Genomic DNA, 14,720 nt, shown 5'->3' on the forward strand with positions numbered 1-14,720 from the left:
GCACTTGAAATGTGGCTAAGCCTGAACTGAGATAGGCTGCAGATTTCAAAGAAAACCAAAAAACCAAACCCATTGCCGTCGAGTCAATTCCGACTCACAGTGACCCTACAGGACAGGGTAGAACTGCCCCATAGAGTTTCCAAGGAGCGCCTGGTGGATTTGAACTGCTGACCTTTCGGTTAGCAGCTGTTGGACTTAACCACTACGCCACGAGGGTTTCCAGATTTCAAAGACTTAGTACAAAAAAGACAGAAAAATAATGTAAAATATCTTACTAATCTTTTATACTGATTACATGTTTAAATGGTTTAACATTATAAACATAACGAGTCAATTAAAACATTATTAAAATTAATTTCACCTGTTTCTTTTTCCTTTTTTTAATGTGACTACTAGAAAATTTTAAATTACATATGTGACTTGAATGATATTTCTATCCGGCAGTACTGCCTCAGAATCTGAAGATGCCTAGATAGTCACAGTGTTAGAATCTTTAAAACATAGGGTAAAAAAGAACTAGTGTTGAGGACAGAGGTTAGGGGTATCCATGAAAAGTGATATGGTCATAGGGAAGACAGGTTTGGAGAGAAGTCAAAGAAAATCTTATCAACTAATATAAGAGAATTAAAAGGTATTTCCTGGAAATGGTAATGAAAAGTATCTGACCTTATATCCATCTCTCTAGTACCCTGAGCATGGGTATGCGCCAAGACTCAATTCTCTTACCTTTGCTCTGCTTGCTCTACGCAACCCTTTGTTTACAGCAACACTCACCTTAAAATTACAACTGCTCACTCGTCTACAGAACAAAATCTTAACCTACTATTAGACTGCCTCAACATTCAACAGATTGGCATCTATTTAATGTCTAAATGATCTTCCATTAGTCCAAATCCTCCCCCGGACAATGACCTATTAATGCCTACTACTCTATATTTGGCATAGTAGTTAAGAGCTACGACTGGTAACCAAAAGGTCAGCAGTTTGAATCCACCAGACACTCCTTGGAAACCCTCTGGGCAGTTCTACTCTGACCTCTAGGGTCACTATGAGTCGGAATTGACTCATGGCAACGGGTTTGGGTTTTTTCCTTTTTTTAACGCTGTCTTTACTCATTGTTTCTCCTAATAATAAACGCAAAATGGAAATATGTTTAAAACTGTAATGCCAAAGAGGAAGTAGAAACGCTGAAGGGGGAAATGAGACTAGAACTAACAAGCAATGCACAGTATACTTGTACAACTATCTTAAATCACAGAGAAACTGTCACCACACCTGACAGTAACAATGCAAGAGAAACAATTTGTCTGTAAGATAGGAACTAATCTGTGAATAACAGAGTTTCCAAGGAGACAAACCAACAAACAAAAACACTAGCAATGTGCAAATCATAATCAAGGAAATAGGAGGGAAAAAATACCGGTACAAAAAATAATCTCAATACGAACTTGGAAAAACGTGCTCTCGTCTATCTACTCTGCTTCACCTAAACCCACGGCTTTGAGGACCACCTGTAAGCTATACCCTAAATCCAGATCTCTAACTCAACCCCCTTTTCTGAGATTCATACCTATGTATCTCCAACTGAATACTGGACACCTCTACTTGCGCTAGAAACCCTGGTGGTGTAGTGATTAAGTGCTACAGCCACTAACCAAAAGATCGACAGTTCGAATCCACCAAGCACTGCTTGGAAACTCTATGGGGCTATTCTAGTCTGTTCTACGCTGTTGCTATGACTTGTCATCAACTCAATGGCAACAGGTTTGGTTTTTTGGTTTTATCTATTTGCACTCAAAACTCACGGTATCCTAAGAGATTTTTTCCCTTCCCAAACTTGTTCCTTCTCTTTCAATAAACAGTAACACCCACTATACCTCGTCTCCTAGACCTGAATCCTAGTCTAGGAGGCTCTCACCCAGCCTAAGCCCTATTGATTCTACCTCCTAAATTGCTCTCATATTTTCATCTAGCCTCACCTCTCTATGTCCTTTGCTACAGTTCAGCCTTCTCTCCTGGACCAAGACAGTAACCTGTCTCTTTGCCTCACACTCTAATTTATCCCCCTAACACACACCCCTTCTATCTAATCTAAGTTAAAAAAAAAATCAAATTGTTACAAAAATGGAAATCAGCATATACACATTATTCTGTCACTTGCTTTTTTTCACTAAATACATATTACGGATATCTTCCACACAGAGTATAAGCATTTAGATATAACTCATTCCTTTTAATGCTGTGTTGTTGTTAGGTGCCATCCAGTCGGTTCTGACAGATTCTGCACACCTCTGGCCCATGTTATTTAGTGAACAGATAAGAATCTTTAGAAAGGCAAACCCGGGGGTCTGGGGCAGGAGGCAAAAGCAATAATCCTCATTACTCGGATGAGTAAGAACAGATTGAACTGTACATGGGGAAGACCATTTGGGACTATCGAGGTACAAAGCCTAAAAATTGTATGAAAAGTAGAACACATGAAAACTGATGACTACTATATGACCAACTAAATATATACAAACACTGAAACAACTATTTCTAGTTAGAAACTTAGTAAACTCTGTATTTAAAGAAAATGCTTTACAGTGAAGTGTCTGGAAGACTTCTCTCTTAAAAATAAGTGTATAAAGGTAAAAAGCCACCATTGCAAAATTGTTTGATGGAGACATAAGTCAGAATAGTGGTTACTCTGGGAGAGAGGGTTGGGTTTGAACTGGGAAAAGGTATAAAGTGCTAAAACATTCCATATTTTGATGTGGGTTGTAGTTACATGGGTAAAAAAATTCACCCAACTGTACATGACATCAGTGCACTTCATGCCACCACTGTAGTTAAATGGAGAAACTTTACGAGTCATTTCCCTTCAAAGTAGGAACAAGAAAATGACTTCCTTTTCAGCACTGTTTAATAGAGTGTCAAAAGTGACTGTTTTTCCAGAAGGAGGGGTAAAAATTTAACCGTTAATGGCTCCCCACTGCCTAGAGAATGCCTAAACTTCTGAGTATAGCATTCAGGATCCTCCATAACCTGGCTCTAATCCACCTTATAGTTTTACACACACACACACACACACACACACCCATTCCTTGCAATAAATACCCTGACCTCAATCAAAAGGAACTGTTTCCTTTTCCATAAACAATCATGTGCTTTTTCACCTTTACGCCTCAGCTCAGGTTTTCCTTCTACCTGGCAAAATTCTACTATCTACTATCAAAGGACCATCTTAAATGTCAGCAACTCTTTGGAGTCCTCCCTGATCTAACCCCACAGAGGAAATAATTCTGTCTTTCAGTATTCTCCACCCATAAAACGTGTTCATACTGCTAACCCAGTACTTAGTACCTGTATTTCTGTATTCACCCACTGGACTGTGAATTCTAGGAGGTCAAGGGATATATACCTAGAATAAGAGAGTGGCACAGGCTAGATATTCATTAAATATTGATCTGAGCGAATAAATGACTGAGCAGATACACAAAACTTTTTTAAAAAGAAAATTCTGCTCAACAAAATAAACTTAAAACAGTCAGACTAAAAAGACAGGAAACGAAGATAACTGATTAAAAATCAAACAAACGTGGTTATATATATGCTTATATTTGCATAGGAAACTTGAAAGACCGAGGAGAAATCTAACAGTGGTTATGTCTGGAGAGGGAGGCTGAGGGTTTGAGTTGGGAGGAAGATTAATTTTATTTTACGATCTTTTGTGCTATCAAAATCTTTTTACCACATCAAGGTATTTAAAAAGTGATTAAAGAGGGATAATGACAAAGATTCTAAAGGAATATGGAAAATGTTAAGTCAACGTCAAATGTTAAAAAAAAAAGTCAGTCAAAATGACAGCCAAAAAATATGTCTGAAATGATAAGGACTAGGAGGAAAAGAACTAGCTCAAATAAACACATTCTGATTACTCCTATTTAAAAGCATTTATAACTTACCTAGGTTCACTTTCTCTGAAATTTCCTCTAAAATATTCAGTGGATATGAATTATAACCATTAAACTACTATTTAAAGATAAGAGAGAAAAGAAAGTATACTGAATAACGTCATGAACATGCAAAAGAAATGCCACTGGTGGTCTCTACTTGCTTTGCGGTTGGTTTAATTACTATTGTGTTGTCATGTGTTTATTTTTTAAAAATAAATTTCATCAAATCTTTATTTAAAACCTTTTATCAGTGATATCATTTTCCTACCACTACTCTGGTAGCAAAAGATTGGCAAATGAGCGACTTCAAGCACTAGAAGCTGCTGATTTTGAGTACAGGAATTAGCTCTGTAAATAAACATAGCCTTTCACATTCAAAGCACTGAATTTTTTAGGGATTTTAGGTACTCTCTTTTTTTTCTAAAGACTGACTGCAGACCCGGTGGTGCAATGGTTAACAGCTACCGCTGCTAATCAAAAGGCGAGCAGTTCGAATCCACCAGCCGCTCCTTGGAAACCCTATGAAGCAATTCTACCATGTTCTATAGAGTTGCTATGCATTGGAATCAACTCAACGGCAACAGGTTTGGTTTTTTTTTTTGTTTTAATGACTAATTGCTTCTGTTTTAGGTCTCAGCTCAAACGTCACCTACTCAGAGAAACTTTTCCTGATCCACCTACCTAAAGTAGCTTCCCTCCCTTTTATCATAAACTGTATAAATAATCATGTTTATTCTTTATTTTCTATGTCTCCCCAATTGAATGCATGAGGGCTGGGAACTTGGCTGCCTTCTACTGCTATATTCCCATAGGAATTCAACAATATTTACTGAATAAGTAAGAGTTTGGGTAGTAAAAAATGGGGGAGGCAAGTATAAGACTGAGTTCTTCGTTTATTTTTAACAAGCACTGGTATCTGAGGCATTCTGCTAGGGCCTGTTAGGAACTTAAAGCACTCTAAGACACAATAAGGGACCTACCTTCATGAAGCTTATCATGAGACTCACATTAGGCAGCAGTGAGAAGTGCCATATGAGAAGGACAAACTAAATGCTAAAGAAACAGAAGAGGCGGGGTTAAAATGGGAAGCCACTACGGAGGTGAGACTTGAAGCCTCGCTAAAATTTGAACAGGTGAAGAACAGGGGGAAAGGGAACATTCAAGATGGGGGAATCAGCATCAATATGTGGGGACAGATTTCAAGGAGCGTATAGACTAGATGCAGATGCTGGTGGCACGGTGGTTAAGGAAGAATCAGCATCAATATGTGGGGACAGATTTCAAGGTGCGTACAGACTAGATGGAAATGCTGGTGGCACAGTGGTTAAGGAGGAATCAGCATCAATATATGAGGACAGATTTCAAGGAGCGTACAGACTATGTGGAAATGCTGGTGGCATGGTGGTTAAGGAGGAATCAGCATCAATATGTGAGGACAGATTTCAAGGAGCGTACAGACTACGTGGAAATGCTGGTGGCATGGTGGTTAAGGAGGAATCAGCATCAATATGTGGGGACAGATCTCAAGGAGCGTATAGACTAGGTGCAAATGCTGGTGGCACAGTGGGTAACGAGGAATCAGCATCAATATGTGGGGAGAGATTTCAAGGACAGTATGGACTAGATGGAAATGCTGGTGGCACGGTGGTTAAGAGCTACATCTGCTAACCAGAAGGTCGGTAGTCTGAATCCACCAAGTGCTCCCTGGAAACTCTATGGGGCAGTTCTACTCTGTCCTATGGGGTTGCTATGAGTCGGAATTGACTCAACAGCAACGGGTTTGGTTTTTTTTCCCTAGGTGGAAACATCAAGATTATACTGGGGAAAAGTAGGTAAGAGTAGCAGGGTAGGTTTGTTGTGTGCCATCAAGTTGATTCCAACTCACAGTGACTCTATGGAACAGAACTGCCCCATAGGGTTTCCTAGACTATAATCTTTATGGGAGCAGACAGCCAGGTCTTTTCTCCTGAGGAGCTGCTGGTAGGTTTGAACCACCAACCTTTCAGGGACAGGTTATTCAGACCTTTAAAAGCAGACTAAGTAGTTGAAATGATCTTTAGGCAACTAGGGGTCTCCAGACATCTTCAAACAGAGGAGCAGCATGACCATAGCACAGTACCATTACAGGAAAATTATTCTGCCAACTATTTGATGGAGGAACTACAGAGAAGGAACAAGAGCTTGGAATCTCAGCTAGGAGGCTACTGCAACGGACTAGGCATAAATAACGCCCTAAAGTAAGGTTTAAACATTATGGGAAGGCACAGACAGGTCACACATTAGCTCTGCAGCCATAAAGAATCCTATTTAATAACTCTATCGCTTTTTTTACATAGCTTTATTGAAATATAATTCACACATCATACAACTCACTTATTTAATTGTTCAATTCCAATGGGTTTTAGTATATTCACGGTCGTGCATCCATCACCACAACCAATTTTAGAGTATTTTCATCACCCTAAAAGAAGCTCCATTCCCCCTTAGGCATCACCCTCCAACTCCCCATTCCCCCAATGCTTCCCAGACCTAGACAACCACTAATCTATTTTCTGTCTATAAAAACCAAATCCACTGCTGTGGAGTTGATTCTGACTCATAGGGACACCACAGGATTTCCAAGGCTGTAAAACCCTACAGAGGCTGACTGTCACATCCTTCTCCCATGGAGCCACTGGTGGTTTTCAACCACCGATCTTTCGGTCAGCAGTCAATCCCTTTAACCACTGTGCCACCAGGGTTCCTTATTAGATCTGTCTATTCTGGACATTTCATATAACGGAACCACACAATACGTGGTCCTCTGTGACTGGCTTCTTTCACTTAGCCTCACGTTGTCAAGGTTCGTTTGTGTAGCAGCATGTATCAGTACTTAATTTATTTTTATTGTCAGATAATATTTCATTGTATGAACACACCACATTTTATTTATTCATTCATAAGTCCATGGACTTTTGGGGTTTTTCCACTTCTTGGCTAACTTTGCGGGTAAATCAAAGGTTCTTAAGTTGTCTAGCTTTCTATCCTCACCTAACCTTACTATCTTTAATCCAGCAAATTTTCCCAGTTAAATGTATGATTTTCCTACCTCTTAGGAGATCCCTTCAGCATTTCTTTCAGAACGCTTTTTCATTTTTTACTAACAGAACTCAGGTAAGGCTTCCTCTTCTCAATATATATACTTTACTGAATAATGTTGATTGACTTTCATCTGATTTTTTTGTTATGTTCCTACTTGAAATCTAAAAATTCAAAGAACTATTTTTCAATCTTTGTATCTTTTTCCTTCATTCAGTCTCCTCTCTTATCTTACACTCCATCTGGATACCCTGGTGCTACCTCAAGCTTAATAATAAATTAACAGGATAAAAAGATGGAAATTTGGTCATCTCTAAATTTCCTTCTTGTCTAGTTTTGATGCTATCAAGAGTGATGTTACTAACATTAATCTTTTTTTTCTAATAAGTGCTCATGTTAAGGACCATGTATATCACTGAAATTCTTTATACAATACACTACTCATTTTCTTATAAATGTATGTCAGCACCACGGTGATTTTAAAACATCCCCAAGTCTTGAAAGTCAACGGTGTCAATCCTGAAAAACAAAATGCCAACCTTACAATTTTCTAATTTTTTAGAAGGGTGTTTTCATAACTTTTTTGTTAACTTTTCATCTATTCATACATTAGTTTAGTGCCTGCTCCGCCAGGTGCTCCTTGGAAACTCTATGGGGCAGTTCTACGCTGTCCTATAGGGTCACTATGAGTCCGAATCGACTCAACCGCACTGGGTTTGGTTTTGGTATTTTTATATATCAAGCACTGTGCCAGCTACTGTTTTGGAATTTTAATTGGATACAATGAACTCTATTTTAACTCCCAGAATTGTGTTAACCCAGTCGTCCCTGTTCTTCACTTAAGAAGCCAGAGTCAGAAATACTAATTAGGTAGTTGTCACTCCCTTTCCACTACCAGGCCATAATTACTTGGAAGCCAGCAATGTCAAACAACGATGGTTCTTCCTGTTTAGCAGTTTCATTCCTTCTCTAACCTGCCAGACCTAGGTTTGGGGCGATTTTTACGAAAGCTATTTTTTTATAGATATTTAGAACCTCAGTAACCAAGAAGTAGTACAGTCCTAACAGTAGGGAGTGACCCCGAGAGTGCAAAGGGAGAAGGGTAGGTGCAGCTTGGCTTCGGCAATGCAGAGAGCTGTCAAGGCTAGAGATTTAATCTTCCCAGTGCCATTCCAATGGTCCCTTCTCAAGAACTTTTTACACAGTGAGTTTTCCTAGGAATAGCGGAAGAAGGGTCTGTTTAATGATGAAGTTAAAAAAAAAAAAAAGATATTCACAGATATTGAAAACTATGATTGTAAAACTCCCTCCTGGTACTAACCCAAATAAGCTGAATAAGAAGTCTTTGGAAACTCTCGTACGCCTGGGGGTGGGGAGGAGGAGGAAGGGTTGGGAGAGAACGGGATGGAGAAACACAGCGCCCAGATTGTCTAGGGTGGAGGGACATCAGTGACTGATGTGACCCCGGCGCGCCCGGGGGGAGGGGCGGGGGTGCCTTGCGAGGCTGCGGCCACGCGGGAGCCGAGGAGGGTGCGGAGCGCGAGCAAGGCTACCGACCGGGGCCGCGGAGGGAGAGCGGGGCCGGGGGCGGCACGCCCAGGCCGGGGCTTCGGGGCCAGACCCGGAGGCATTGCCAGAGCTCTCACGGTGCAGCCCGGCCGAGGCCGGCGGGTGCCCGACCTGAGCAAGAAGGCCGCGTCCTCTCGCACCCGCCCATCCCAGCTGCTGGCAAGACTGGCTGGGAAGCAAAGCAGGAAGAGTTCTAACAGGGACGAGGGTCCAAAGCAACAAGTGCCCCCGGCGGCTCCCACAGAGACTGCAGAGCTACCGCAGGAAAACAGGGCCCGGCGGGGCGGCCTCCGGGCTTCCCTCTCTCAGCCCCTACCCCACGGCACTCACTCTGCCACACGACGCTCTTCAGCCCCCGTTCCGTCACCGGCGGCGCCATCTTCCCAGCACTGGCAAGCACAGCCACTACCTCCCGTTCCCAACCTACTCCGGCCGTAAAAAAAAAAAAAAAAAAAGCGCTCAGTGGCCCCACCCCTCGTTGCGGGAGAAGGCCCCGCCTCCCCCACGGGCCGCGCCCTCCTTGGCGTCACCACGGTCAGCGAGTGCATTGCCTGCTACCCCCGGACGGAGGCTGCGCAGTGAGAGTGGGCGGTCGGGTGCCCCCTAGCGGGAGGCAGCTGTCACTGAGTTTCCTTGTCATGTGTTGTTAGAAAGCAGATACGTGCAAGGACTGCAGGTCAACGTGGTGTGTATGAAATTCTGGCAGTTCTACTCTGTCCTGTAGGGTCCCTGTGAGTTGGAATTGACTTGATGGCAATGGGTTTGGTTTTGCTTTTGGTATACGTGAAAACCGATAGCAGACAATACCAGAAAGATGTTTACCTGTGTTTTATCAACTACATGAAGGTATTCCACTGTATGGATCATAACAAATTATGGATAACATTACAAAGAATGGGAATTCCAGAACACCGAATTGCACTCATGTGAAACCTCTACATGGACGGAAAGGCAGTCTTCAGAACAGAATAAGAGGTTTCTGTGTGGTTTAAAACTGGAAAAGCTGTGCAGCAGGGTTATGTCATTTCTCCTTATTTATTCTATCTGTACGCTGAACAAATAAACCGAGAAGCTGAACTATATGAAGGAGAACACAGCATCAGGATTGGAGGAAGACTCATTAACAACCTGTGATATACAGATGATACAGCCTTGCTTGCTGAAAATGAAGGACTTGAAAAACTTGATGAAGGTAAAAGCCTTCATTATGCCTAAGCATGAAAAAAATGAAAATCCTCACAACTAGATGGATAAACAGCATCATGATAAACGAAGAAAAAATTGAAGTTGTCAAGGATTTCATTGTACTTGGAACAACCATCAATGTCCATGGAAGCAGCAGTCAAGAAATCTGTTGCAAAAGACCTCTTTAAAGGTGTTAAAAGCAAAGATGTCACCACTGGCGTCAATACAGGGATGCAAAGGGTGCAGACTGCACCAGGTAACACTGTCAGAGGGAGGGACACCAAAATGACTGTCTATAAAAATATCCCTGTAGTTAAACAACAAAAACACTTTTTGTAAGCCCAGATTACATGTGTCAATATACCTAGAAGGCTAAAACTCTATGCTAACTTACTTTTTGAACCTTCTAATGCACTCCGATCAGAGCTGTCATTATTGCCCAATTACAATGACACCTCGAATCACGTGGTTTCATCCGTACGCACTACAAACACACCCTCTTCTGTTCATTGCTGCCGGTGTTTTTATAGTCTCTGATTTTGTCAAATTTTCTGGTGTTTTAGCTACCATATAGTGATAATTAGTATCTGTGAACCTATAACCAAAAAGAAAAATAACCCAAACCCGTTGCAGTCGAGTCGATTCTGACTCATAGCGACCCCATAGGTCAGAGTAGAGCTGCCCCATAAGGTCTCCAAGGAGTGCCTGGTGCATTCAAACTGCCAGCATTTTGATTGGCAGCCGTAGCTCTTAACCACCACGTCACCACTGTTTCCATCTGTGAAGCTGTAGCAATAACTGTTTTGAGAATTAAGTAGTAATTAAAGGAAAAAAAAAGGTGATATACGAGAATTATGTTTTATGAGTAACATTATTACAAAAAAACATTACTAAGGATTCTGCATGGTCTAGTATGGGAGAAGGTCCATGGGGGAAGAGTGTCTTAGTCATCCAGTGCTGCCATAACAGAAATACGACAAGTGGATGGCTTTAACAAAGAAATTTATTTTCTCACGGTCTAGCAGCTTACAAGTCTAAATTCAGGGTGTCGACTCCAGAAGACTTCCTCTCTCTGTCGGCTCTGGAGGAAGGTCCTTGTCCTCAGTCTTTGCCTGGTCGAGGAGCTTCTCAGGCGCAGGGACCCCATGTCCAAAGGACGCGCTCTGCTCCTGGTACTGCTTTCTTGGTGGTACGAGGTCCCCAACTCTCTGCTTGCTTGCCTTTCCTTTTTATCTCTTGAAAGATAAAAGGTGGTGCAGGCCACACCCCAGGGAAACTCCCTTTACCTTGGATCAGGGAGGTGACAACCACAGAATACTGGGAATCATGGCCTAACCAAATTAATCACACATTTTTGGGGGGACATAATTCAATCCATGACAGTGACACTATGAGTTACTGCACTGGGTGACACCAACCCTAGTGGTACCACTCGATGTCACTTGGATGACTGAAGTGTGTCTTTTTGATACCTCGTATGCATGTAAAAGCCGGACAATGAAAAAGAAGAACTGATGGATTTGAATTACAGTGTTAGTAAAAAAAAAAAAAAAAACCCATTGCCATCAAGTCAATTCTGATTCGGAGTGACCCTATAGGACAGAGTAGAACTGCCCCATAGAGTTTCCAAGGAGCACCTAGTGGATTTGAACTGCTGACCTTTTGGTTAGCAGCCATGGCACTTAACCACTATGCCACCAGGGTTTTCAGTGTTAGTAAAGAATATTGAATATACTGTGGACTGCCAGAAGAATGAACAAATCAGTCTCAGAAGAAATATAATCAGAATGCTCCTTTAGAAGCGAGGATGGAAGACTTTGTCTCACTTACTTGGACATTGTATTTGGTAGAGGCCCCCATGTGTCTTGTCAGTTTGTCGTACTGTGGGGGCTTGTGTGTTGCTGTGATGCTGGATTTCATTTTACTTACTTGGATCCACAATCAACAGCCATGGAAGCAGCAGTCAAGAAATAAAAAGACGCATTGCAATGGGCAAATCTGCTGCAAAGGTCCTCTTTAAAGTGTTGAGGAACAAAGATGTCACCTTGAAGACTAAGGTGCGCCTGACCCAAGTCATGGTATTTTCAATTGCATCATAGGCATGTGAAAGCTGGACAATGAATAAGGAAGACAGAAGAAGAATTGACACCTTTGAATTGTGGCGTTGGCGAAGAATATTGAATATACCATGAACTGCCAAAAGAAGGAACAAATCTGTCTTAGAAGTACAGCCAGAATGCTCCTTAGAGGCATGGATGGCAAGACTGCATCTTACATACTTTGGACATGTTGTCAGGAGGGGTCAATCTCTGGAGAAGGACATCATGCTTGGCAGAGTACAGGGTCAGCAGAAAAGAGGAAGACTCTCAACGAGGTGGATTGACACAGGGGCTGCAACAATGAGCTCAAGCATAACGATTGTAAGGATGGCGCAGGACCAAGCAGTGTTTTGTTCTGTTGTGCATAGGGTCGCTATGGGTCAGAACCAACTCGATGACACCTAACAACAACAACAATGGTAGAGGGTCAGCAAAAATGAGGGAAATTCTCAATGAAATGGATTGATACAACAGCCCCAACAATGGACTTAAATATACTAGTGGTCATGAAGGTGACACAGGACCAGACAAAATTTCATTCTGTTATACATAAGGTCACCATGAGTCAGAGCTGACTCAATGGCAACAAACAATAACAACATACCTGAAGAAGGGGGGACTGTTCACTTTAAAAAAAATTCTAAACTTTGTAAAGCAAGTCATAAAAGATTTCACCTTGGTAACCAGGTCAGCTACCAAATGGAAAATTTACCCCCCCCCAAATTTATTTTATCCATTTTTCAAGGACGCAATAATTATGTAAAACTATGGAGGTACCCTCTAGTATGTCCAGAAGTGTGCTATACTTTCATGTACCTTAAAGCCTACTTCTTTGCCCTGAAGCATTTATCATTTAATTAGTACAACTTCTAGTAGTCAAAAGTTGTTTGAAACAGAGAACCACTGAGGGAGCAGGAGAGCAGTGGGTTGCAGACCCCAAATTCTCATAAGACCAGACTTAATGGTCTGTCTGAGACTGGAAGGACCCAGTGGTCATGGCCCCCAGACCTTCTGTTGCCCCAGGACAGGAACCATTCCTGAAGCCAACTCTTCAGACATGGATTGGACTGGACAATGGGTTGGAGAGGGATGCTGGTGAGGAGTGAGCTTCTTGGATCAGGTGGACACTTGAGGCTATGTTGGCATCTCCTCCCTGGAGGGGAGATGAGAGGGTGGAGGGGGTTAGAAGCTGATGAAAAAGACACGAAAAGAGAGAGTGGAGGGAGAGAGCAGGCTGTCTCATTAGGGGGAGAGTAATTGGGAGTGTGTAGCAAGGTGTATATGGGTTTTTGTGTGAGAGACTGACTTGATTTGCAAACTTTCACTTAAAGCACAATAAAAATTATTTTTAAAAAAAGTTGTTTGAAAAAGTGAATGCCTTAATGAATAATGACAATATACATAAATGAACCAGGAAAACAATAAGGATTTATTCAACAAACACAAATTCATGTGGTAAACTGCACAGGAGTGGCTATCAATGCTTTGTTGTTGTTGTTAGGTGCCCCCAAGTCAGCTTCGACTCATAGCAACCTTATGTACAACAGACAAAACATTGCCTAATCCTGCACCTTCCTCACAATTGGTACGTTTGAGCCCACTGTTGCAGTTACTGTGTCGGTCCATCTCATTAAGGGCTTCCTGCTTTTTCACTGACCCTCTACCTGATGTCCATCTCCAGCGATCGGTCCCTCCCAATGACATATGCAAAGTAAGCTAGACAAAGTCTCTCTATCCTTGCTTCTAAGGAGCATTCTGATGGTACTTCCTCCAAGACTGATTTGCCCGTTCTTCTGGCAGTCTACATTATATTAAATATTTTTTGCCAACACCAAAATTCAAATGCTTCATTTCTTCAGTCTTTATTTTTCATTGTCCAGCTTTCACATGCGTATGAGGTGATTGGAAAATACCATGGCTTGGGTCAGGGACACCTTAGTCACTAAAGTGACATCTTTGCTTTTTAAGATTTTAAAGAGGTCTTTTGTCAAAGATTTGCCCAGTGCAATACATCATTTGATTTCTTGACTCTTGCTTCATAGGTGTTGATTGTTGATCCAAGTAGAATGAAATCCTTGACAACTTCAATTTCTTCACTGTTTATCATGAATCAGTGCTTTAGGGAATTATTTTTGGAAGCTGACTCACAGAGGAGGTGATTTGAGCTCAGACTTAGAACGTTTAGGCAGAGATCTATTAGGACTTGAAATCAAAGTAATCGATCATGAATTAGATTCAGTTTAGTTGCTGTGAGCCTCTAAACCATGACAAATTATATACACTAGAAGAAAGTAGACTTTCCTACAGGAATTTGCAAGGAACCAATGGTCTTACAGATTCAAGTTGGTCACACAGGGCAAGTGGAAATGGTCAGTTATTACCACTACTACTACCAGCTTGTATATACTGAGTTCTTAGCTATAATGCTAGGCACCACGCTAAGTGGATTAGCTTGTTTGATCCTCCCTATAGACCGTTTTTTTTTTTTTTTTTATAGACCAGGACACTGAGTCTTAGGGAAGCTAAGTAACTTGCTAAGGATGAACAGCTAATGATGGAGTAGGAACAAGGGTCAGGGTTGGGCTACACAGAAAGCAATAGAATGGTCTGTGGGATAATCTGCAGTTTTTTCTCATTAGGAGTTCTCACTCTTAAATATAGAATGAAGAATAAAAACAGCCATAAAATGGGTTCAGGCACAACTTATGGCATGGATGGTTTTTCCATCCAAGGTGCAGGGTATGGAACCCCTTTGCAGTGGATGATTTGGCCTTTGGTCCTGGTTCTGAAAGTAGGACCCCAAATGAGGTACTGACTGAGGCCCAACCCAATTAAGAAGGATCACCTGCGG

At 41.7% G+C, this 14,720-nt stretch overlaps 1 protein-coding gene across 2 annotated transcripts in view; it reads right to left on the bottom strand.

The window, feature by feature from the left end:
• Window positions 1-9,027, bottom strand: part of STXBP3 (syntaxin binding protein 3) — a 92,631-nt gene extending 83,604 nt beyond the window's left edge. For both annotated transcript variants that reach the window (XM_064282462.1, XM_003409536.4), the window contains exon 1: window positions 8,916-9,027. In XM_064282462.1, coding sequence (XP_064138532.1) covers window positions 8,916-8,964 — 49 coding nt within the window. In that variant the 5' untranslated portion in view covers window positions 8,965-9,027. The remainder of the gene's footprint in view (window positions 1-8,915) is intronic.
• Between the last annotated feature and the right edge of the window lie 5,693 nt (window positions 9,028-14,720).

The sequence above is a fragment of the Loxodonta africana genome, chromosome 3, assembly GCF_030014295.1.
Source record: "Loxodonta africana isolate mLoxAfr1 chromosome 3, mLoxAfr1.hap2, whole genome shotgun sequence".
Taxonomy (NCBI): Eukaryota; Metazoa; Chordata; class Mammalia; order Proboscidea; family Elephantidae; genus Loxodonta; species Loxodonta africana.